At 47.0% G+C, this 26,515-nt stretch overlaps 1 protein-coding gene across 1 annotated transcript in view; it reads right to left on the bottom strand.

Annotated features, from left to right (window-relative positions):
- KMT2A (lysine methyltransferase 2A) overlaps positions 1-26,515 on the bottom strand; it is a 1,466,550-nt gene that overhangs the window by 682,191 nt on the left and 757,844 nt on the right. Inside the window, exon 13 of the mRNA XM_085645838.1 lies at positions 10,938-11,058. Coding sequence (XP_085501964.1) covers positions 10,938-11,058 — 121 coding nt within the window. The remainder of the gene's footprint in view (positions 1-10,937; positions 11,059-26,515) is intronic.

Genomic DNA, 26,515 nt, shown 5'->3' with positions numbered 1-26,515 from the left:
CGATAAGGAAAGCCACTTTCCATGTGAGGAACTGTAGTTCGCATTTATGCAGAGGTTCAAATGGGGGTCCCATGAGCCTTGTAAGAACAATGTTTAGATTCCACACTGGAGACGGTGGTAATGTGGGAGGAATAATCCTTTTTAGTCCTTCCATGAAGGCTTTGATCGCAGGTACTCTAAAGAGTGACAAGTGTGGTCTATTTTGTAAGTAGGCTGCTAATGCTGCTAGGTGGAGACGTATGGATGAGTATGCCAAATTACATCTTTGCAGGTGCAGTAAGTAGAAAATGATGTCCTGGATGGATGCATCCAGTGGGTTTATATGATTGTTAAGAGTAATAAATGGCAAATCTCTTCCATTTTGCAGCATAGCAGGCTCTAGTGGTAGGTCTTCTGGCCTCCTTTATAATATTCATGCAGTCTGGGGGCAGGATGAGGTAACCGAACTCTAGGACTTCAGGAGCCAGATCGCCAGATTCAGTTGACTTGCATCTGGGTGTCTGATTTCTCCATGGTTGTGGGATAATAAGGATGGGGAGAGACACAGTTTTTGGTGTGGAACTAGCGAGAGTTCCAGTAGTGTTGGGAACCAGGGCTGCTTGCCCATGTGGAAGCTACTAGGATCAGTTTGAGAGACTGTTGCCTGAGCTTGCGTACCACTTATGGAATGAGTGGGAGAGGCGGAAAAGCGTACGCAAATCTGCCTGACCAGTTCATAGTTCATCGATATCGCATTGCCCTTTGACTCCGGGTGGGGAAACCTGGCGGCGAAGGTTGGGCATTTTGCGTTTTCGTGTGTGGCGAACAGATCTAAGTCTGGTTGGCCCCATTGTTGGGAAAAGGGCAGGAGGACTTGGGGATGTAGTTCCCATTCGTGAATCTGTTGAGTTTGTCGACTTAACAGATCGGCAATTTGATTGCGAACCCCTGGAAGGTGTTCTGCAAGTAGGTATATGTTCTGGGGAATGGCCCATCTCCAAATGTTCTGTGCGAGCTGGGACAGCTGGAGAGAATGTGTGCCTCCTTGTTTTTGTATGTAATACATGGCTGTCATGTTGTCTCTCCGTATGAGGACAGTTTTATTCTGGAGATGTGGTTGGAATGATTTTAGTGCTAGGAACACTGCTAGCAGTTCCAGGTAATTGATATGGAGCACTTTCTGTTGAGTGGTCCATTTGCCCTGAGTGGAGTGGCCGAGGAGATGGGCTCCCCATCTTGTGAGCGATGCGTCCGTTGTCAGCACTATGTGTGGAAGAGGCTCTAGGAACGGCCGCACTTTGGACAGGTTTGTTACGTTCCACCTTTTCAGAGAGCGATGTGTGCGGCTGTCTACCAACACCAGATCTGTAAGTTGTCCGTGAGCTTGGTTCCACTGACGTGCTAGACATTCTTGCAAGGGACGCATTTGAAGTCTTGCATAAGGTACAATGAAGATGCATGACGCCATCATGCCTATGAGTTGCATGAACACTCTTGCTGGAAGGGAGTGTTGGACTTGAAATTTCGTGATAAGAGCTTGTATATTGGTTATCCTGGCTGGGCTGGGATATGCTAGGGCTGTGGAAGTGTTTATGGTGGTTCCTATATACTGATGTATGTGAGAGGGTTAGAGATGAGATTTGGGATAGTTAATTGTGAATCCCAAGTTGTGTAAGATTTGGATGGTTTGGTGAGTGTGTAGAACACATTTGTTGAATGACTTGGATTTTATTAGCCAGTCGTCTAGATACGGGAAGACATGAATTTGTTGTCTTCTGAGATGTGCTGCTACTACTGCCAGACATTTCGTGAATACTCTGGGTGCGGTTGTTACCCCGAATGGAAGGACTGTGAACTGGTAGTGTTGTCCGTCCACCACGAACCTTAGATACTTCCTGTGGGCAGGATGTATGGGAATGTGGAAGTAGGCGTCCTTGAGATCTAGTGTGGCAAGGAAATCGCCATATGTTGCAGAAGTGGGAGCACTTGAAGAGTGATCATATGGAAATGATCTGAGTTGATATACAAATTTAGGGGTCTGAGGTCGAGTATTGGTCTTAGAGTCCCGTCCTTCTTGGGGATTAGGAAGTAGAGTGAGTATACCCCTGTACCCTGATGTTCTAAGGGAACTGGTTCTATTGCGTGTTTTTGAAGCAATGAGAGAACCTCTTGTTTGAGGAGCGTAAGATGGTCTGGTGACATGGAACACTGTTTGGGTGGTATATGTGGGGGGGGGGTGTAGTTGTGAGTTCCAGCCAGTAACCATACTAGATAATTTGTCTTTCCCACTTCTCTGTTGTGATTGAGTTCCAGACAGGTAGGTACTGTTTTAGTCTTCCCCTGACCGGAGTGGAATGGTCTGGGGGGAGTGGAGGAAAGTCACTGTTTTGTGGCAGGGGAGGTACGAGTGTTATTACCTCGACCTCGCCCCTTGTTGTTGTTTCCTCTGTATCCGCCTCTAAAATATCCTCTACTGTTGGGTGAATGTAGAGAAGGTGTCCGCTCCCATATTTTTGGAGGCTCCTCTATAGAAGGAGCGCCGAAAGGAGCCATGTGGTTGGGGAGACTGTACTGCTCCCATGGACTTAGCCGTCTGTGTCCTTCTTCATTTTTTCCAAGGGCAGTGTCTACTGCTGGCCGAAAGAGCTGTTCCTGATTGAATGGCTGACTAAGTATCGCAGTTTGTACCTCTGGCTTAAAGCCTGAAATGCGTAGCCACGCATATCGTCGAAGGAGCACACTTGTGTTTACTGCTCTAGAGGCGGTGTCTGCGGCGTCAAGCGCACATTTAATTGCTGCATTTGAAATAAGCTTTCTCTCCTGGATAAGGTCATTTGCCTCGGTCTTATATTAGTCTAGCAGATGTTGTAAGAGAGTCTCTAATTGATCGTAGTGGGCCCTGTCATAGCGTGCTAGTAGGGCTTGTGTGTTGGCAATACACCAATGATTAGCGACTTGTGCTGCTACTCTTTTGCCAGAGGCTTTTAACAGTTTGGATTCTTTGTCTGGGGGTGGTGTATCTCCTGTGGTTTGGGAGTTGGCGCGTTTCCTAGCATTGGAAACGACCAAAGAATCCAAAGGGAGTTGCCCTTTGATGCAATTAGGATCTTCCGGGGCAGGCCTATATTTCTTTTCTATACTTGGGTTGAGAACCCTGGCATGAACGGGGTCTTTAAACACTTGGGGGGCGTGTTTTAGGTCTCCTTTAATCATGGGTAGAATTTGTACAGACTTTTGAGATTGTTCGAAAGTGGAATAGGAAGTCTTTTTCTCTGGTGCGTCTGAGTGCATTGTGACGCCGTGGTAAAGTGCCGCTCTATTTAATAATTGGCCAAACCCCAGGTGATCGTCAGGAGGCGATGGTTTTGAGGGATATGGCTGAGGGTCAGGCATGTCTGGTAGGGGGAATGTCCAATCTTCCAGTGGTGAGGTGTCTGGATCCGTGAACGGATCATTAGGGTCACCCCCACCCCCTAGGTCATCATCATCATCCTATGGAGGTGGTGTATGTGATGGAGAGGGTACAGGTAAGGGTGGTGTAGGCAGAGGGGGTGGGATAGGAGGCAGTATAGGAGAGGAAGGAGGCATAGGGGATGTTGCAGAGTCCTTCCTGTTTACAGGAACCGGGGCAGGTGGTGTGTCCAGTTTCCGTTTTTTACAGGGCACCGTGGTGACATGTCCAGTCTTGGGGTTGATATAAATCTTTTTCTGCCTTGGGTCGATGGGATCTGGATGAAAAAGTTTTTGTTCTTCAGGAGGGGCCTTCATCAAAGATGTCCTCTGGTTCCGGAGCTGTTCTCTGTGCCATGATGTGTCGTCCTTAAGACTTTACAGAGGATAAAATCCGGTTCCCCCACCGATCTGATTTCTTCTAAACTACTTGTAACGATTTCCCCCGCTCTGGTTGACAATATTACTGATCTATTTAACAAATCACTATCAGAAGCGGTTTTCCCTTTAAGCTGGAAAACTGCCTGCGTGAAGCCTATTTTGAAAAAAACCCACGGCCGATCCCAGCCTTTTCTCCAATTATCGTCCGATCTCTTTACTGCCCTATTTAGGGAAAGTATTGGAATCTCTTGCTAATCAGCAACTTGTCGGTTATCTGGAGAGTCATGAGTTATTAGACCCCTCACAATCAGGGTTCAGAGTGGCTCACAGCATGGAGACGGCACTGATAATATCAGGCGGGCTTTGGATAGACAACAACCAGTAATTCTCGTACTCCTTGACCTGCCGGCCGCATTTGACACCATCTCTCACAGCATTCTAATACATCGTCTGGGGGAGATTGGTGTCAGCGGTACGGCCTTGAATTGGTTTAGAAGCTATCTCTCAGACCGTAGCACCACTGTTCAGTCGGGACTCAGTACCTCCTCTACTAGACCTGTCACGATGGGTGTCCCGCAGGGTTCTATTTTGAGTCCCACTCTTTTCAATCTTTATATGGCTCCTCTGGCCCCAGTGATTAGAGCACACGGATTTGAGGTCATATCGTATGCCGGTGACACTCAGATCATAGTTACACTGGGTCCTGACCGAAAAGAAACCATGACGCGCTTCAAAAACTGTATGTCCCATATCAACAGGTGGATGAAGGACAACCGTCTTCAACTGAATGGTGCAAAGTCGGAGATTATGCTTTTAGGGAAAGCGTTAGAATACTGGTCCTCAGAATGGTGGCCCATTGACCTTGGTGCCTGTCCTGTTCCCAAGGAGGTGGTCCACAACCTGGGTTTTTACATGGACAATCAATTGTCCATGAGGGCCCAGGTTAATCATGTTGTCAGCTCCTGTTTCGGTATATTGCATACACTGCTGAGAGTTTTTAAATGGATCCCCCTGGAAGCGAGAAAACTGTTGCTTCAGGGTTTGATCACTAACCGAATGGACTACGGTAATGCACTCCTGCAGTCCATAAACGTATCCTTTCTGAATAAACTTCAGACGTTGCAAAACATTGAGGCCAAAATGATTTTGAATCTCCCTCAATGAACCTCTTCTGCCCCATGTCTTTAGAGCTCTGCACTGGCTTCCAGTGAGAAAGCGCATTCTCTTTAAGGTTTTATGCCTTACCCATAAATATCTGTATGGGAACAAACCACAATACTGGTCCAGAAAACTCTGCTGGTATAAGCCTCAGAGGGCACTGCGGTCGAGTACTAAGTCCCTGCTCACCCCCTTCAGAATATACACCACCAGGCAGGGTGGTAGATCCTTTTCTTACTTAGCTCCGTTTTCCTGGAACAAGTTGCCTGCTGACTTGCGATCCATCCCCATTCTAGGGTGTTTTCGAAATAAGACCTGGTTATTTGATCAGTAATCTTGTCCAATTCTTTCTCCGCTTCCAGCCGCCGCAAGCGCCATGAGACTCTTCGGAGTGATATGTTTGCGCTATAGAAGTGTTGATGACTTGACTATTCTGAAAAGCATTGCATGATCAGTAACACTAGTGTAATCAAAAAGTAAATTTACAATTGCAATCCAAACTGTGTTAAAGGGAGGTATCGTGTGCACAGAGTCCAGTGGAACCCTAAAGGTAGGCAGAGGTAAAGTTAGATAGAACCTTACTCTCTATTTGTAGTAGTGTGGTCGAGCAGTAAGGAAGTATTTAGAGGACAGTGTTAAGCATTTGTTGTACATACTCAGTCAGCAAATTAATTCACACACTCAGACTGAACTTCAGACCAATTGGTTTTGAATAAACATATTCTTGTAGTAATTTTATTTTCTAGAACCAAGCAAGCCTGGCACAGGTTAGTTGATAAATACTTTACAGTAAATATACAGTTTGAAATGCAATTGTAAATGTACTTTGAAATGGTTAAAGTTTGAATGACTGGTAATGCAATACTGTGAAATGCTGTACATATACTTTGAATCGACTTTAAAATGAAAATTACAGGCAAGTTACTTTTCAGAATACCTTTTAGATTACTTTTTCTACTCATTGTGATATGCCTAGATATCACACTGGGACATTTCCTAGAGAAAAGGTGAGTAAAATCAGCTTTGCACATTTGTTATATTTCTGGTTTCCATACAAATCAACTCCACACTTAAAATATTTTTCGGAGAAAAACAGTCAATGGAGAGAAATGAAGTTAACGGTTACCAGGTAAGTAATTGGTCTTTGGAGTTGAGCTTCTGGGGTTAGAACAAGGGTTCCCCCAGGGTCAAGGATGCACTCTCGTTACACCCTCAGCAGCACTAGGGCGGCCGGGTGCAGACTGCTGAGGTCCAATGTTATCCAACCAGGGATAGGGGGCCTCCGGTTGGTGGCTGATGGCAGGCAGGCCACTGGGTGGTGGGAGCAAAGCTCCTGGACTTTAGCTCAGGGCAAATGGGGAAACAGATTAGCAACAAAGGTGCACTCTCAGTGGCACTAGTGCGGCCAGGTGCAGGGTGCTGTTTCGACGTCGGGCGCCCTGTTGGTTTCAATGGAGAACCTAGTTTGAAAAGACACAGCAGGCTCGGGATGAAGGTCTTCTGGGTGCGACCATCACTTCGAGAGGTAAGTTGGGAAGTTAGGGGTTGGTTAGGCACCGTAGGTTTGGGCGCACAAGGCCGTGGGGCGTCGGGTGCTGGGGTGCCTTTTGGGGGTCGGATCTTCTTAACAGCTCCTGGTCGCGGTTAGGGGGGCTTTCTGGATTTAGGCTGCAGGCGTCGGCTCTAGGCAGGTCAGGGGTCGCTGGATCTCGTGTCAGGGTCGCCGGGGTGACCTCCTTGGGGTGTTTGCCCGCTTGGGCCGTGGACGCGGGTGCAGAGTCAGGTGGATTTGCCTGTCCGGCCGGAGCCAGCAGTTGCAGGTGAACAAATCCGGTGTTCACGGAAGACAACGTTTTTGTGCTTGAAGGTAGGCAGGTCCTCTGGGGTTTGAGGTTGCTGGCTGCAGGACATACTGGGATTTCGCAGAAGCAAGTTCGAGGTGGAGACAGGCCGGTAGGGCTGGGGCCAAGTCAGTGGGCGTCTTCCTCTTGTTAGCTGCTGCACGGCTGTTTGGTCCTCCTTCTTGTAGTTTCTTCTTGTCTGAGGAAGCAAGGTTCAGGGGTGCCCCTAAAAACTAGATTTAGGAACGTTACAGGTAGTTAAAAGGTAGGGACCAATGGGTCTCTTCCCTGGGGTGGGTACACGCCCTATTATGCCACCCTCCAGTAGGAGGGGGGCATGAGCCTGTCCCAGGTTGGCTGAGTCCCCCATCTTCAAGATGGCGTGGACTGAGAGTTGTGCTTCACCTCCCCTCCCCCACCTGAGGTGTAGAGTTGGCAGAGGTCAGCACACTTTCCCTCACTTGTTATTTCCGCTGGTTCTTTCACCCAAAGTGGGGATCAGAACCAGTGGGGACCAGTTGCTGAAAGCAGTAAGTGGCTTGGGGAAGCTCACAAAGGCGGCAAGCCTTTGAAGCTTTCCCTTTGTGAACCCTGCCCATCCTGGGAGAGGAGGCATGGCACCTCATCCCAGGATGTGCATTGTTTGAGGCCCCAGAGATTAGCAGGCACTCGACCCAGGGGTCCAGAAACAAGTCTGGTTGTGGCAGCTGAAAGCAACCACTCAGCCGGGACACTAGAGGCGGGTTAGTTTTCAGGGGACATCTCTAAGATGCCCTCTGTGTGCATTTTTCATCAAATCCCACACTGACATCAGTGTGGGTTTAATGTGCTGAGAAGTTTGATACCAAACTTACCAGTTTTCAGCAAAGCCATTATAGTGCTGTAGAGTTCGTGATGACAAGCACCAAATACTCTTAATGGCTTTACTGCACTTAAAATGTCTAAGAATGGACTTAGACACGTAGGGGTATAGGGCTCATGCACCGGTACCCTCACCACTGGTATAGTGCACTCAGCTAGAGGGGTGACTGATCTATGCCAGGGCAGTGGGTTGTAGGCTAGGCAAGCAGGAATGTGTGCCATGTCGACTCTTCACTTTGTTCTGCACCAAAACACGCAGCCTGCAATGGCAATGTGTGTGTGTGTGTGTAAAGGTACAGGGCTTCTAAGGGTGGCACAAGGAGTGCTGCAGCCCTTAGAGGCCTTCCCTGGCCAAAGTGCCCTTGGTACCCATGGTACCTTTTACAAGGGACTGACTTGTGGCCAGAGAGGTGCCGATTGGGGGTACAAGGTACCGTTTTTGGGAAATAACACAGGGGCTGGGAACCTGATTGGCAGGGACCCAGGGCACAGAGTCAAAGTGCATCAGTAATCTGACAAAAAGTGTGTGTGGGGGGGTTCCCTGCACAGAAACTCAGCTTCCTACACAAGTCCTCCCCCCCCCCCCCCCCCGCCCAAAGGCCAGGAGACTCAGCCAAATCTGGAAGTGTCTTTCTAGCCTTTCAGGCGAGGAAGAGTAGAGGAAATGTTTTGAAAGTTGCAGGGCCTATTCTGTCTTACATCATTCTGTCCAGGTCAGTTCCTTTGGGGGCTGGCCTACCTCAACAGTTTCAGGACCTTATTCCCAATGCTCTTTTCCTAGATCTTTACCCCATCTTGGGCCTAGACTGCCATACCCAGGACAGTGCTGCCATGAAGGCTAACACCCAGCAGAGGCTACGGACAGCTGTCAGTGCCCAGAACCACACCTTTAGCTCTTCACTGGTAGGTGAAGTGACTAACACACAGGCTTCTTTGGGTTCTGTTGGCCTGTTAGGGTAGGGGTGGGTCACTACACTTAGTGGTGAACACCTTTCTTCCACCCTCTGTTCTGCTCTGCTCTCCGCAACCGGCTCCAGTAAGAAGACTCCAATGTCGAAAGGCACCCCTGCAACGAAGCCCTTGGGCCTTGATGAGCTGACGAGACTGTACCCCTACGACCCTCTACATTCCAACTGACCTCTGCTGTCATTGGTCCATCTCTTGCAACCTCCGGTGCCACGCCTGCAGCCCCTTTGTCGACCAAAGTATCCTCATTGAAAAGCATTGGGTGCCCATTGTGATATTCGGACCCGGCAGCCTCCTTGCCGCAGATGGTGTATGTTTGGTGCTGTTTTGTGGCTCCCGCTGTTCTTGTGCAACACCCCCAAACCCCCCTGCCCCCCAAAAAAGCTTGGCCCCTGCAACCGATTTACCAACCTGCAAGCAATGTGGTTTTAGGCACCCCCTAGCTCCATTGGCAAGAATTGGGTGTAACTCTGATTTTGACCTCTGTACCCAGCTGACCGTATGCCGCTAGTGGTGCAGTTTTGGTACCTACCTGACCCCTGGCCCGTGCTGACTTTTGGCTCTGAAGACTAAAATTGGAAGTTCAATACTTACCTGTTTAACCCCAATAATGTTTTCCCCATAGGATAACATTGAACAGTTTGAAAATGTTTCTAATTGTCGATTGTTGAAAGTGAAAAGTATTTTTTAATAAAAACATACTTCTCTGATTACGAAGACCTGGGTCTTAAAATAAAGCACAAAGTATAATTTTTATAAAATTGATCTGGATCTCCCTCTGGAGTAGTGTGTCCTTTATTGATCATGTGTGTGGAATAAATGTCTTGCACTCCTCTGTGTCAGGCCTAAGGCTGCTCGCCCACACTCCCACTAATAGAGCACTTTTGGTTTTGCATTGAGCCCTCTACACTTTTGGGGAACCCTGGTCTCTATGCACAGTATTACCACCTAGTGGCAATATCATATACAGAGCCAGCTTCCTACAGGGACATTACAAGTCAAGACACCTCAATGATGTCTAGCCATCCTCAAAGTTAACACCACAAGAATATCTGCAGAAGTGAAAATATGATGCTGTGTTCTTGAGCAACGACAGAGGGAGTGTGGCTCTAAGGATTTTGGTAGGGACGCTCCCTGGACTACTTTGATGCCCTAGCCTCTCACACGGTCCTGCAAAGTCCGACTGAAGACCCAAGGAAAAGCCCAGAAAATGTTTAGCATAGAATTACTTTTAAAATTTCTCCCTCCCCAGAAACAGTTTTGTTCCAACCCAAAATTAGCCACATTTGGAAAAAAACATTCTCCACTGGATTCTAAACCCAAGGGGAAGAGCCTGTTGAGAAAGCAGCTTTTGGATAACATGAAAAACTGAAAAAATATGCCATCAGGTATATGCAGAAAAATAAAGTACACCTTAAGAAGAAAATGTCTTCCTAATGAAAACGACCACTAAGAATGTTGACCACAGCAAAATAAAACTGCCCTACAGATTACATTTTAACACAAAAATAAAGTTTACAAGGAGGCTAGAGCTCCGGGATTTTCATCAGTAAGAGGAAGAAAAAAACAGAGAGTGAAAGGGTGCATGCTGGGACTGTGGTGGCTTACGGCTGACTTAAGGTGACAACCTTTTCTTTAGGTATTATGAGAGGACTATGGATTCAATTTCCCAAACAACGGAAGGATCAATGCTGCTCTTTGTAGTTCTTAAACCATAGAAAGAAACTGTTGCCTATAGGCACGATTTGTTTATTCTTTCTGTTGAATGAAGGGTTCTGGGATCTCGCATATAAGTGGAGATTGTTCAATGTTTACAACAACAATGAAAGTACCCTTAATACAGAACTGAACACACTGGAAAGAATCAGCAGGCATCAATGTCTTCCATAGAACATTTGACACCTTTCCAGACCCACTGGCCTACCCATCAGACTGGATTCCTTTCTGGTGGAATTATAAGACTGTCATAGTTTATTCTGCCTTACTGTGAAATGGTACTTGCACAAAGGTAGCATGTTGAACCCACCATTTACTGACTGCCCTTTACGTGATATTAATGAATGCATAGGTGATTGGACTGGACACTGCAGTTCTGCTGTTATAAATTGTTCTATTGCTGTGAAGCATTCCTGTATAATCCTGTAAAACCTATATTAATAGACTGCACTGCCAGTAACTGTGCTGGCCCAATCAGCTTCTCTGAGAAGGCTGGGCTTCCAACGTAAGTAACTTGCAGTCTAAAAAGAGTAACCCCTCTAAAATACATGAAATCATAACTATCAAGCTCCAGTTCTCACTTACCTTTTGCAAATAGTTTGGCACAATCATGGCAAAGGGAGAAATCATGAGACCACTGGGCCTCCCATCCCTTTCCTGGGGTGGTAGAGCCACAGCTCTTGCAGCGCACACATTTGGTACAGATCTGAAAAAGAATACAGAAGCGATATCAGATTTCTTCGTAAATATTAAAACATACATTTCTATGATGGAGAAGGATTATGTTACTTACTCTGTAAGCATCTGTTCTTGGCATGTAGATTCACATGCTTTGCATACTATTACCATCTAGCGTTGGGTCTGGATGCTTGCAAGTTGTTTTTCTTCGAAGATGTATTTTCCAGTCACAAGGTTAGGGGACTCCTCATTTCGGTGATAATGCGGATGGGGATTGACTCCATTGTTAGATTGCTTCCCCGCAAGAGGGTGAGAATGGACTAAGTGTAGTATAGAGATGTCCATGCATATGTAACGTGAATAATAGGAACTGCAACAACCACAGGTGTCCACGGAGGAAGGAGGGTGCATGTTAATCTACAGCTCTACATGCCAAGAACAGATGCTTATAGGGTAACATAATCCGTTCGAGTCATGTGTGCTGTAAATACACATGCTTTTTGCATAGACTGTATAGCAGTATTCTCCCAAAGGGGTGGCTAACCAGTGGGTGTTGCAGTTGTTTGAAAAAGTGTTTTAGCACTGCTTGTTCTACATTAGTTTGTTGATGTGCTAATGAACAAGTTACTTACCTTCGGTAACGATGTATTTGTAAGAGACATATGTTATAGATTCCTTACCTTAGAATTTCCCCCAGGCGTCAGACTGGATCCGGAGAAATAGTTTCATAGCAGTAACCCTGCGCGTCGGTAGGTGGCGTCGGTCGACTCCGCGTCGATCATTAGCGGGATGACGTTGAGGTGTCTACTTAGAACCCACCCCTGCTCGCTGACGTCAGTTCTGACATGACTTTCCATGCCAGAAGCGCAGAGCCATGCAAGACACTGACCCCTGGTGCACATAACTAGGGCCCTGTAAGGGAGGCCCTATCGCTAGAAGTCAGTTCGCATGGGTGTGTTGGTAAGGAATCTATAACGACATATGTCTCTTACAGATGCATTGTTACCGAAGGAAAGTAACTTGTTCATCTGAAAGAGACTGTAGTTATAGATTCCTTACCTTAAAATAGATACCCCAGCAAGGCCGACCCCGTGGTGGGTCTGCAAACTAAGTTCACACCAGGAAGTCCTGGAGAACAGAACAGCTAAAAAAGCCGTCTCTCCGGACTTGGCTTTCCAGGCACTAATGTTTTGTGAATGTGTGCAGGGATGCCCACGTGGCTGCCTGGCAGATGTCAACCAGCGGAACTCCACGTCCCAATGCAGTAGTGGCTGCCATCGCCCTGATAGGGTGGGCTTGCAGTACTACTGTAGGTTCCTTTTTGCCAAAGAATTACAGATCTTGATGCTTAGGACAACCTATTGAGAGATGGTACATTTGTGCATGGCCCAAACTTTCTTGGCGCCGACATAACCCACGAAAAGTTGATCGTCCACGCTGAAGTCTTTAGTGTGGTCAAGGTAGAAGGACAGTTCACGTTTTGGGTCCAGATGGTGGAATCTCTACTCCTCCTTGGAGGGGTGCAGTGGCGTGAAGAAGGTGGGCAATGTGATGGTCTGACTGAAGGTAACCACTTTGGGCAGAAAAGAGGGCCTAGTACGAAGGACCACTTTGTCCGGATGGACAACAAGTAATGAAGGTTTGGAAGACAGAGCGTGAAGCTCACTCAACCTGCTAGCAGAGGTTATGGCAAGCAGGAAAGCAGCCTTTAAAGTAAGAAGACAAAGGACAATTATGTAGTGGCTCAAAGGGAGCACACAAGATAAGATTCAAATCCCACTGGGGCATTACAAAAGGAGAAGGAGTAAAGAGATGAGTAATGACCTTCAGAAATCTGTTTACAATAGGGGATTTGAAAAGAGAAGGCTGATCAGGAAGGCCAAGAAAGGCCAAAATGGCCGAAAGATAGCCTTTAATGGTGACCAGAGCAGAGCCCTGCTGGGCCAAAGAGAGAATAAAGAGGAGAACCTCTGAAAGAGGGGCAGAAAGGGGATCCACAGCCTTTGCTGTGCACCATGCCACAATGTTCCATCTACAGGAATATACCATTTTAGTGAAGGGACGCCTGGCTGCCAAGATAACGTTACAGACTTCGGGAGTAAGGTCGAAAGCTGTCAACTGTCGCCGCCCAATCTCCACACAAGGCGGTGGAGGCTGGAAAGATTTGTGTGGAGTACCGTCCCCTGCTGCTGTGACAGAAGATCTTCCCAAAGAGGCAGTCGGATCGGAGGATCGATGGCCATGCTCAGGAGCTCGGGGTACCAGACTCTTCGTGCCCAGTCCGGAGCCGCAAGAATGACTTGGGCCCGGATGCGCTTGATCTTCTTCAGCACTCTGGGTAGAAGTGTTACAGGCGGAAAGGCATACAGGAGGCAGCAATTCCACTGTGACGAAAGGTGCTGCTGAGAAAGTGCTGCCTTGGAAACTACAATGTGCAGAACTGCTGATATTACGCGTTCCTTCGGTGGAGAATAGATTTAACCAAGGCTCTCCCCACTGCTGAAAGAGACCGGGCACCTCCTCCGAGTGAAGACGCCATTCGTAATCCATCATGCACCGGCAGCTGAGTTAGTCCGCCCTGGCGTTCCGGGAACCTGCCAGGTGTTGAACCACCAGGAAAATGCCCTGATATTCCAGCAATGTCCCAAGGCGAACAGCCTCTTGACATAGGGTCCACGACCCCACCCAACCCGGTTTGTTGCGATACCACATGGCAGTGGTGTTGTCCACGAACACCTGCACTACTCTTCCTCTGACAGAAGAAAGGAATGCCTTCAGTGCGAGGATAACACGGAGCACCAGAAGGTTAATGTGGAGCCCGGACTCCGCCGGAGACCAGAGACCCCTGATCTCTGCCTCTCCAATGTGGCTGCCCCATCCCAAGAGTGACGCATCTGTCACCACTGTGTACTCTGGTTGGGGAAGTAAGAGGGATCTGCTGTTGATTCAATCGTGGTTCGTGAGCCACCATTGCAACTGACGTGCAGTCCCTTCCGAAATCTGGAGGACAGTGGAAAGATTCCCCTGACGCTGCGCCCACTGAAACTTCAGGTCCCACTGTAGAGCCTGAATATGCCATTTGGCATGATCCACCAGCAGGAAGCAGGAGGCCATAAGGCCCAGTAGCCTCAGGGGCATTCTCACCGAAATCCGGAATAGAGGCTGAAACATCGGTATCATAGCCCGAATATACCGGACTCGCTGCTCGGGAGAATACGTCCGAAAGTGCGCTGTATCCAGAACTGCTCCGATGAAAAGGAGCTTCTGAGAGGGAATCAGTCGCGACTTCAGCACATTGATAGTGAACCCCAGTGAATGCAGGAGGTCCGCCGTAGTATGGAGGTGGGAGACGACACCCTGAGGCGAGCCTGCCTTCAACAGCCAGTCGTTGAGATAGGAGAAGACTGGAACCCCTGATCTGCGCAGATGAGTTGTGACCACCACCTTCACTTTCGTGAATACCTGAGGGGCGCTGGTAAGGTCAAAGGGGAGCATGGTAAACTGAAAATGCTCGTGGCCTACAATGAACACCAGGTAACGCCTGTGGGCTGGCAGGACGGGGATGTGAAAATAAGCGTCCTGCAAGTCCAACGCTACCATCCAGTCTCCAGGATCGAGGGCAGAGAGGACCTGAGCCAACATGAGCATTTTGAACTTCTCCTTCCAGGGGAAGCGGTTGAGATCCCCAAGGTCTAAGATAGCACGCAGGCCTTTTTCCTTCTTGGGTACAAAAAAGTAGTGGGAATAGCAACCACGACCTATATTCTGGCACAGAGACACGTTTGATAGCTTCCTTGTCCAAGAGAGCCGCAACATCCTGGCAGAGAAGGGCCAAGTGATCCTTCGACATGCGATGGATTGCTAGTGGCATGGAGGGAGGGGTAGTCTCGAAGGGGAGGGAGTAGCCCCTTCGAGCTATCTGCAAAACCCACCTGTCCGACGTGATGTTTTGCCAATGGAGGAGGTGATGGCGAATCCTGCCGCCCACTGGCCTCTGGTGGCCCTGAAAGGTCTGACTAGGAAGGTTTGGAGGCTGCAGGGGAGGTATGGGTGGACCGGCCTGCCCGCCGGCCGCCAGACCCATTTTGCTGGGTCTCACGTCTGCGGCCACACAGACTGGATAGCTTGCCTGGCCCTGTGGGTCGCTTGGGTGGAACGTGGAGGGGCCCAGACCCACGTCGCTGGGTCCGACGTCCGCGGCCACACAGACTGGATAGCTTGCGTGGCCCTGTGGCTCACTTGGGTGAAATGTGGAGAGGCACCCCTTCCATAGCCACAAAAGGGGCAAAAGGCAGACTGCGTAGGGTGAGAGGTTGCAGCGAGGCCCAAGGATCTGGCCTTAACTCTAGAATCCTTGAAGCGCTCGAGCACTGAGTCCGCCTTGTCACCAAAAGGTCATGTCCAGAAGGGTGGATTGGACATCCCCTGAAAAACCAGACATCCTCAACCAGGCGTAGCGCCTCAGGGCTACAGAGGTGGAAACCGTTCTGCCCAGAGAGTCAGCGGTATCCAGCCCACACCGGATGGTAAACTTTGCTGCGCCTCGACCCCACGCCACGGCGTGGGGGAGCACAGCCCGGGCCTCCTGTGGGCACTGTGGCAGCACTTGCGCAACCAATTCCCACACTGTATGTGTGTAACAGCACAAGAGGCATGCGTTGATCACTGACCGCAGCCCTAAGCTGGCGAAAGAAAACTTCTTCCCCAGGGGGTGCAGCTTCTTGGATTCCCTATCTGGGGAGCAGTAGGATGTGTGCCTTTCACTGACGAGGCTTGGACCATCAAGCTCACGGGGGTGGGGTGTTAGGTAAAGGAAAAGTGGGTCGGCCAGGCAGGTGGCGTCAGGAAATCATCCTCTCCACAGGAGCCCCTGTGCCAAGCTTGGACCATGTGCCCAGAAGGATGTTGGTGAGGGCATCATTAAAGGGTCGCAGGGGCTCAGAAGAGGCAGCTGCTGGCTGAAACACCTCTGTGAGGAAGTTAGTCCGGACTGCCACCGTAGGAGGCTCGAGCCCAAGGCCTCAGCCGCCATACGCAACTCAACAGCTTAGGAAGCTCCCTCCTTCGTAGCCACGGTAGGAATGGGGAGAACATGCCATGGTCTGGGGAGGTATCCATACCACTGGCGTCACCCAACTCCTCTCACCAATCCGGCCCTTCAAGCTGGTCAGCTAGGAGGTCAAGAGACCCCTCCTAGTCCTCCTCAGGCTGCCACTCAGGGTGATAGGGAATGTCAGGGATGAACAGCGGTATAAAAGTACCCTCCAGCGCCGGTACCGACGTCGAACGATGTCGGTCCGGCACCAAGTCTGGGGTGAGGCCGGGGTCGATGCCGGTTGGGGGCACAACAGGCATCGGGGGCTTCATCACTGGAATCGGCGCCGGAGAAGGTACCGTGAAGTCGACTGGCACCGATCCAGATCCCAGCTTGGATTCATGGGGGCCCTTCGGCGCAGAGGCAGGAGCCGCCGGCATTGGAGATCAAGGGCCCACAGCTGAGTCCGTGGGGCCCGAAGGCACGCCTGCAGAGTAGGGCTACCCCAAAATGCTATGGAGCCCATTGAAAAATGCACGGAGCTGGGCAGGGGGCGCTCTGGCTTTGGTAAAGGGAGAGAAGCGTGGAGCTGTCCCAGCTGGCTCCGAAGACACAGCCGGAGAGTGACGACACTCCAGGTCCTGCATCACGTCGGCAGATGGACGAGGAGAAGGCCAAGAGCGACGATGCTTCTTCACCTTCTTCTTGTGCTTCGACTTACCGCAGGAGTGCGAAGACTTCTAGGAAAAGTGGTGGTGACTCCGCGACCGTCCTCTCGACTAGGACCTCGAACGACGCTGAGCAGACTGCTGGGACTCCAAAAGCTTTCGGGAGTGCTCCTGCAAAGTCTTCGGTGTGAGAAGTAGCAGTCGTAGCACGACTTTGGATCGTGGTCGCGCTCTAGGCACCAAAGACACACAAGGTGCGGATCGGAGAACAACATCAGCTTGCAACAGGTCACAGGGTTTGAATCCGGTCCGATGATGGGACATCCCTCATGCACCAGGAGTGGAAGACTGGAAAAAGATGTCAACTAAAGTTTAGTCAAAAAAGACTAAGGGGCACGCTCTTCGGATCTGCGCTGGCTGGCGCAGAAAAAGAAAGAACAGACACCAACGCGCAGGGGCGGCGTTTAAGTAGACACTGCGACGTCATCCCAGCGACCACAACGTCGAGGATGGACTTGGAGTCGACCAACGCCACCCACCGACGCTACTGCTATGAAAAAATTTCTCCGGATCCAGTCTGACGCCTGGCGGCAATTCTAAGGTAAGGAATCTATAACTACAGTCTCTTTCAGATTCATGAAATATGTCTTGCAGACTGCCGTTGTCTAGAACCCACAAGTGTTACTATACAGGCTATGTGATGAGCTAGCTGCTTTCCAGATCTGTAAGCTCTGAAGATGGTCTTCTGTCAGGGAGACCTTTCTTGCGAAAGCCAGATCAATTGAAATATTTTGACAAGACTCTTCAGCTTGGTCCCCTTGTTTGTTAAATATAGTATATGGTTGTTGTGTTGTTCATGTGAAGTTGGACTGCTGTTGCAGAAACGAACGGAAGGAAGAATTTTAGAACCAAGTGAAAACCACTCAATGTGAGCACATTGATATTGTGGTTTTAAAAATGTTGGTGATATGCCCAACACAGACAAATCCATGAAGACCAAGAAAGGAGTAGGAAGTTTCTGTAACACAAGACTTAACTTCAGTAACGTCTTATCTCGTACAGACTATCTGCAGATTCCTTACCTTGGAACATTCCCCAGATGCCAGACTGAATCTGGAAAATCTTGAGCAGTACCTCTGTGCACCAGTAGGTGCTGTCGATCGGCTCTGCATCAGCAGTTGCACCAGATGTGCCATGTACGCTGCCTATATTGCCACCGCCACAGTGCACTGACATTGGGTTTTTTACGTGCTAGAAGCACAGAGTAACATCAGAAGGCAGATTGACCAGTGTGCAGAAACTAAGGGCCTACAGGGACCTTTTTAGGTAGGAAGACCAGTTCACAAAAACTGAGAGGCCAGGATGCTTGGTAAGGAATCTGCAGCTAGTTTAAGTCCCTACCAGATAAGGCGTTATTGAAGGTAAGTAACTTGTTCATCTGATGGAGACTTAACTGCAGTTTACTTACCTTAGAATAGATATCACAGTAATACCTCCCTGGAGGCATGTCAGCTCATTCGGTCATGCAGGATTTTTTGTCTCAAACAGTCCGCAAAGTGCCCATCAAGCCAGACCAAAGTAGCAAGGCAGAACTGTTTGGTAAATGTGTGCAGAGATGCCCACGTCACAGCCTGGCAGATGTCTAGGACAGGAACTCCACGACCTAACGCAGAGGTCACACCTTTGGCTCTGGTGGAATTGGCCACTAAAGCCCTCAGGAGGTTGATTTTTGGCCAATGCGTAGTTGATCCTAATGCAGAATAAAGTCCATCTGCAGAAGGTCCGTTTCTGCGCTGGTTGCCCTTTCTTCGCTCCAGTGCATCCGTCAAAGAGCTGATCATCTACCCACGTTCTTTGGTGCGATCGATGTAGAACACTCTTTTCGGGTCCAAATGGTGGAGTCTTTCCTTCTACTTGTAGGAGTGAGGAGAAGCAAAGAAGGTAGGCAGCGTGATGCTTCGGTCAACATGTAAAGGTGTGACTACCTTTGTCAGAAGGGAGGCAAGGGTGCTAGGAACCAGTTTGTCATGAAAGGAACAGGTGTACGGAGGGTGAACAGAAAGTGCCTGTAGCTCGCTGACCCTCTTGGCCAAGGTGATGGCCACCAAGAAGACTGTCTTGATTGTTGGAACTCTTAGGGGACAAATATTCTTAGGTTCACAGAGGAAACACACTAAAAGTCAAAACCAAATTAAGACCACACTGCGGCATAATGAAAGGTTTAGGAGAAAACCTATTCTAATGGTAATTGCATTTATATAGTGCTTACTACCTCTGATGAATGCAAAAACAACAATTGATGGACAGAATGCAGAACAATGTCATACATTCACCCCAGTACAGAGATCTGGGCCTAAATCCATCGTTTTTTTGCTCACCATGCCATTCCAGTTTGAACCCAGCCATATGCAAATCAGTCTTGACCCTGTGCCCCATGGGAACAGTCCAGCCCGAACTGCCAAGCCAGGTCCTCCCTGGACTGGAAACAAGCATCCTAGGACCGGTTTCGGGCTTTCAGCCCTCGTCAGCCAGGATAGCTTGATTCCAGTGGCATGGAGAGCAAGGGACTCACGTCTGAGCATACCCTTCCCACTCGGGGTGACAAATGCAAAAACAACAATTGATGGACAGAATGCAGAACAATGTCATACATTCACCCCAGTACAGAGATCTGGGCCTAAATCCATCGTTTTTTTGCTCACCATGCCATTCCAGTTTTGAACCCAGCCATATGCAAATCAGTCTTGACCCTGTGCCCCATGGGAACAGTCCAGCCCGAACTGCCAAGCCAGGTCCTCCCTGGACTGGAAACAAGCATCCTAGGACCGGTTTCGATGTCTGAACTGGGGTGGCAGAGTGGGCTAAAGAACGGTGATGGATCAAACCCAGATCTGCTGACTGGGTGTGAGTGTTTGATTGGTTCTGATGCTCCGTCCATCACCACCCCCTTTTGTACCGCTTACTACCTCTGATGAGGCATCAAAGTGCTTTTCAGTGACTAGCACGCTACACTGAAACCCAAAAAGTATTGGTGGTGAATTAGTATATGGAAATATTAAATTAATTTGAGCAGTGGACATGTGAGTCTTAGTTGGATTGAAAAGGATAGCAGATGGATAGAAAAGAGAAGGGTCTAGAAAGCACTTATTTGGAAATCATAGCAGTAGAAGGATGTTTGGAATGAGTAAAGGAGAGATGTTATGTTGAAGACCTTTTAGAAAATGTGTCACAACAGGTGACATGAACAGGGAGGGTTGATAACCGCAAAAGAAGCAGAAATGGCCAAAAGATACCCATTAACTGTGCTCAGAGAAAGGTCTTCCTAGGCTAAAGATAAAACAAACAGTTACAGTATTAAAGGATGGTGTCTGGCTGCCAAGATGACCTCAGACTTCAGGAGGAATATCGAAGACTCATCAGCTGCCACTTAATCTCAACGCTTGAAGGTAAAGCGTGCGCAGGTTCAGATGTAGAACCCTGCCCTGCTGCTGCGACAGGAGATCCTCCCAAAGGGGCAGACTGATCGGAGGACGGATGCTCATGCTTCGGTGTTCCGGATACCATACTTGCAATGCCTAATGCAGAACCACAAGTATGACTTGGACCCAGTCTAGCCTGATCTTCATAACTCAGGCAGCAATGGTATCGATGGAAATGTGTACAGAAGTCCTGAGCCACAATAGCGCAACCTTCAAAACTCCAACGCATGGAAGTGCTGACATTGCGAGTTCTCAGCAGGGGCGAAAAGATAGAACCTATTTTCTCACCAGTCGCAGAAGAGACCTTGCACCACCGTTTGATGAAGATGCTATTGGTTAACCAAGAACCACCGATGGCTGAGTTAATCTGCCCTGGAGTTCAGAGAACTGCAATAATGATGTCTCCACGCACGCCTTAGTTGTTATAGGAAGCTTTATTAGTACAGAGCTTCAAAGAAATCATCCATACATGTAAACCTGGGTCTAACCGTCTCCTCTAGAATCTGGCACACAGTCAGTGTTCCAGATTCTAGATTCAGCGAAACTCCACACATTTCCCTCCTTTAGAAATGCAAAACAAAAATAAAAAAACAAACATTTTAAATATATTATTACACACCCATTATGCAAAAAATTTGATCAAAATTACACTGCACCAAAATAACCTACATCAATTAACACAATAACATGAAAATAATTAGTTCTTACTTACATAATAATCCCTATATCTAACAGGCATTTGTCTTGACCTGTGCACATGGTCTTTTACCAAACCACTGACTTTTGGTGAAACACCCCTTCTCCAATTGGTAATATTGTCAGACAATTTGGGTAATACAATATCATCTGATCGAGTTGCCTCTTTATCAGGCCACAAGAATTGTGGTACCTTAATCACTTTGGATAGACTCCACACATTTCCATCAGATAACTCAACCACTTGACGACCAACCCGAAGTACTCTTAGTGGATGAGAATAACGCGATTCACCAGCTTTAACCAACCTCCCTTTCTTCACACGAACCCAATCGTTGATTCTAACTGGAGCGATACCATCTTTATTCAAACCACTTTTATCCATTCCAACCCTGTCATCCTTGTAAGTACCTATATCTCTCATCCAGCCTTGACTCAAATTAGATATACACTTCCTCCCCCTCATCTTCTCAAAAGGTGACACATCACCCGTGCTCCTAGGGGTATTCCTGTAACTCCACAAGACTTCACTGATAGCTTGACAACAATTTTTTCCATTAGAAATTGCCAATTGTAACCCTTCCTTAAAAACTTTGATCCACCTTTCAACAATCCCATTACTTTGAGGATAATATACAGAAGCACGTTTGTGACTAATCCCATGTCTCTCAAGAAAACTTTTCATTTCCATAGAAATCAACTGTACCCCATTATCTGTCACCAGAAATTCTGGAAAACTCTCCCTTTCAAATACCTCATTCAAAAATTTAATAACCACACTAGAAGTCACCTGAGGCACAATTTTAATTTCTGGCCATTGTGATAATTGATCAATTAACACAATAGCATACACTGGATTGTGACCTAAACAAATAGGACCAGCAATATCCAAAGACACACACTGCCAAACTCTAGTTGGCCTAGACACTGGTAGATGATCATATGTCAAACCTTTTTGTGATTTATCACTTACACTGCATTCTACACAATCCCTAACCTTGCGCTCAATGGCTTTGTCCATTGCTGGCCACCAGAATTCACTCCTAATTCTACGTTTAATGCTTGTCATTCCCGGATGACCTTCATGGGCCATGTCTAAAATTGTTTGTTGTAACTCAACTGGGACCACTAACTGTAGACCCCTCATTAAAATATCCTCTTTAAGGGACAACTCATGAGAAACTTGCCAAAATGGACGCACCCATTCCGACACCTCGGCTTTCTTAGGCCACCTGGATTTGACGTATTTAATCACTTCCCCAAGAACAACATCTTTCCCACACGCAACTTTCCACTCCTTCTCTTGAATACAACCATTAGACACCTCACAAATAGAAACCACCTTCTCCAGATCACAATCCTCTTCTACAATATTGTCATCCACAACTGGCAACCTTGACAAACAATCTGCCAAAATATTCCTCACGCCTGGAATATATTCGACATGAAAATGAAAATCTTGTAATTTATATTGCCATCTGGCAATCCTAGACGTAGCTTTACCACAACCTTTTGTTGTGAAAAGATCTACCAACGGACGATGATCAGATCTGACTTTAAATGTAGTACCATAGACATACTTCCGAAAATACTCTATCCCCCACCAACAAGCAAGTGTTTCTTTTTCCAAAGTAGAATACTTGCATTCTGCACCCTTCAATGGCCTTGATGCAAACCCAATGTTGACTAAATGCCCATTCTGATCTTGCATCAACACTGCACCTAACCCAACATTGCTAGCATCAGAAACAATTATTGAATCATACGCAGTATTGAATGTGGCTAACGCAGGTGCAGATGAAATATCCTTTTTTAACATTTTAAACTCATTTTTACAATTGTCATCCCAAACAAAAAAAACATTTTTTTTAAATAAATTTCTTATATGCTCCGTTTTATCAGCAAACAATGGTATAAATTTAGCATAGTACTCAGCTAACCCTAAAAAGGATCTTAACTGATCTTTGTTCTGTGGATCAGGAGCTTGTTCAATAGCCCTGATTAAATTTTGTTTGGGCGACACCCCACGTTTATCAATTGAATGCCTTAAATACTCAACTGACTCTACACCAAATTTACACTTTTCTTTAGTCAAAGTTAACCCATTATCTTGGAGAATGCACAAAACCTTATGTAATATATCCGTATGTTCAGTGGAATTGGCAGCAAAAATTAAAATGTCGTCTTGGAAATACAACACATTATCCATGTCCTTAAACAACTTGTGCATCAATCTTTGAAATACAGAGGATGCCGAAATTAGCCCGAAAGGCATCCTCTTGTATCTAAACGCACCTTCAGATGTAATGAAGGACGTTAGATGTTTACTTTCCTCATGTAATGCAATCTGGTGGTAAGCATTAGACAAATCCAAAGTAGAAAATATGGTTGCACCCTTCAATTTGGTGAACATCTCACCGATATTTGGTAACGGATGTCTATCCACCCATACACTGTCATTTAGATCCCTCAAGTCCACACATAATCTAACTTTGCCATTAGGTTTGTGCACGACTACCACTGGACTTAACCACAAAGATGATTCTATCTCTTCTATGATATCCAAATCCCAGAGCCTTTTAAGCTCCAGCTTAACAGCCTCTCTTAAATGTAACGGAACATTCCTAACTTTATGTACCTTAGGTACAGCATCCTGTTTTACCAATATTTTATGCACAACATTTTTTAAAAGCCCCAACTTTGTTGTTGAAAACACACTAGGAAATCTTTTCTCCCACTCAGACGCAAGATCAATGTCGATCTGCCCAATCAAATCCGAATAACCCCGAACCTGATCCGGATGATTAGGGTCTAACCTAATCATCAGATCTCTTTGCTGAGGCCATCCCAAAAGGCACGAACCTTCCTTGGCCACATAGATTTTTGAAGTAATGGTTTTACCTTTGAATGTAAGAGTGGAAGTAAAATAACCAATTACATCAATGGGTTTCTTACCATAGCCAACCAATTTGATATCAGGAGGTGATAGACACACATCAGGAAATTCTTTAATCCATTCATCTCCTATAAGTGTGTGTCTAGCACCATAGTCAGCCATTACCCTCACATCTTTTCCTCCAATGGACACCGTACATAATGGGGCATCTTTCAAATTGCTATTAATTTCATAAACCGCTAACATGAATTCATCATCATTAATGGCATCCTCAACTTCTTTTATATGCTCCTCCTTCTGACTCTTATGTTCAAAACTTTTATTTCGTATCTTATTTTTGTTTCTGCACATCCTAGTATAATGCCCTTTTAATCTGCAATATCTACACACTTGACCTATAGCAGGACACCTTTTGTCGTTAGCCAAGTGACCTGATATACCACATTTAAAGCATATATACTCTTTTTTCTCTTGCGTAACTTGAGTTTTAAATTTGTCTTTGCTAGCTGTCGAATCCGCAGCATTCATAACCTTGACTGCATTAACCTGTGATGCTTTTTGCTCAGCAAGTTCTTTTAAACCGAACTCCATATCTTCGAAACGATGAGCAATATCCATAGCCTTATCCAAGGTCAAGTCTTCAGCAGCCAGTAATTTTTCTTGAAGTTTCACATTGGCAACTTTATGCACCATTTGATCTCGCAGCATTTGATCATGAAATGAAGAATAGTTACATTTGGATGCCAAAATTCTTAAGTCATTTACAAATGTGTCTATCAATTCATTTACCAGCTGACCTCTGCTAAGAAATTTATGACGTGACACTACTTCGTTGATTTTTTTTATGTAACGTTTATCCAATTTCGAAATGGCTTCTTCATAAACATCAGCATCCTCTTCTGATGATGAAATGCTATTAGAACAGGGTGGGAGATGGCTTAGCACATATCTTCCCTCAGCACCCAAACAATGTTTTAATATGGCCAGTTTCCTTTTATCAGTATAGACTTCACCGCCTATGGCTTCAAGATATGCCTCAAAACCTTCTTTCCAGCGTTTCCATTCCAACACTGGTTCACCAGGAGATGTCAAAAATGGAGTGGGAGTACTAAAACCCTCCATTTATACCAAATTAAATATAATTTAGTTTATACTGAATATCAACTTTTTTTAAAATTTTTATGTATATATATCTGTCACTATCATTAATGCCAACACCAATTAAAATTTTGCACCTTAACTATCTTCTTCGCAACATTTTAACTCAAATACAATTGCTGTGCACATCAGCGATGTACATGTAATGTTCCACTCGTATTTTCACAAAATCCTGTTTCTAATACAGTTGCTGTGCACATCAGCGATGTACACGTACGATTTCACTCGTAGTATGCCTTAAAATGGCCGACACGTTACGTGGATGTGTCCCAAAGTATGGCCGCCACTTTATGACTTCATCACGCAAGAACGCGCGCTTGCGCAGAGCTTCACTCCAGCCCTGAACTCGAGCGAAATAGTTAAAAATAACTATGTGCCTCACCGAAGATCTTGTGAACACCGGATTTTCGACCAATGCCTTCCGCTATACTTCTCTTGCATCAGACGCGGTACCGGCTCACTCACTTCGAAGATTGACGGTCGCTTGATCTGCAGCTCGCAGGACTCCAGGTTTACTTTTCCTTTTCTTCTCCGCTTGTTCTCCAATCGTCGCCAATGCAATAATGATGTCTCCACGCACGCCTTAGTTGTTATAGGAAGCTTTATTAGTACAGAGCTTCAAAGAAATCATCCATACATGTAAACCTGGGTCTAACCGTCTCCTCTAGAATCTGGCACACAGTCAGTGTTCCAGATTCTAGATTCAGCGAAACACCACAAGAACCCACCAGGTATTGTACGCCCACGAAAAGGTCAGGACCTTCCAGCTGTTTCCAGAGGCACAGAACCTCCCAGCCCGACGTCCCCACTCTCTATTTGTAGCAGTACCACATAGCGATGGTGTTGTACGTGAACACCAGAACCAGCCTTTCCATGATGGATGGGAGGAAGGCTTTCAACGCAAAGCAAATCACCCTCAACTCCAGCACGTTGATGTTGTGCTGAGACTCCGTCAAAGACTAGGATCACTTGCTCTCCACCTCTCCCAGATGTCCGCCCCAATCCAGGAGTAACACGTCGGTCACCACTGAGAGATCTAGGTGGGGAAAGAAGGGGTCTGCAACTGACCCAATCGCGATTTGTTAGCTACCACTGCAGGTCTCTTGCAGTTTCATCCGATATCTGGACCTGGTTGGAGAGATTCTCCCAATACTGCGCCCACTGGGACTTTAGCCCCAACTGCAGAGCTTGCCTATGGCAGTGGGCATGCTTTACAAGCAGGATGCAGGAGCCCATAAGACCTGGCAGCCTCAGTGTCAGTTTCACCGAAATCCAGGATTAACCATCTGAATCATAGCTTCAATATCCTGGACTCGCTAATCCAGGGGTTAGGTGTGGAATTGCACAGAGTCCAGAATGGTTTTGATGAAAGGGAGTGTCTGAGAGGGATTAAGGTGTGACTTCAGCATGTTTATAGGTGAGTGACGACCACCTGGGCGAGCTAGACTTCAACAAGCCGTCACCGAGGTAGAGGAAGACTGGAACGCCTGACCTCTGCAAATGAGCTGCAACCACCTCCATCGCCTTCGTAAACACCTGAGGGGCTCTGGTAT

Source organism: Triturus cristatus, chromosome 3_1 (genome assembly GCF_964204655.1).
Source record: "Triturus cristatus chromosome 3_1, aTriCri1.1, whole genome shotgun sequence".
Classification (NCBI taxonomy): Eukaryota; Metazoa; Chordata; class Amphibia; order Caudata; family Salamandridae; genus Triturus; species Triturus cristatus.
This window is presented reverse-complemented; position numbering and strand designations above follow the sequence as displayed.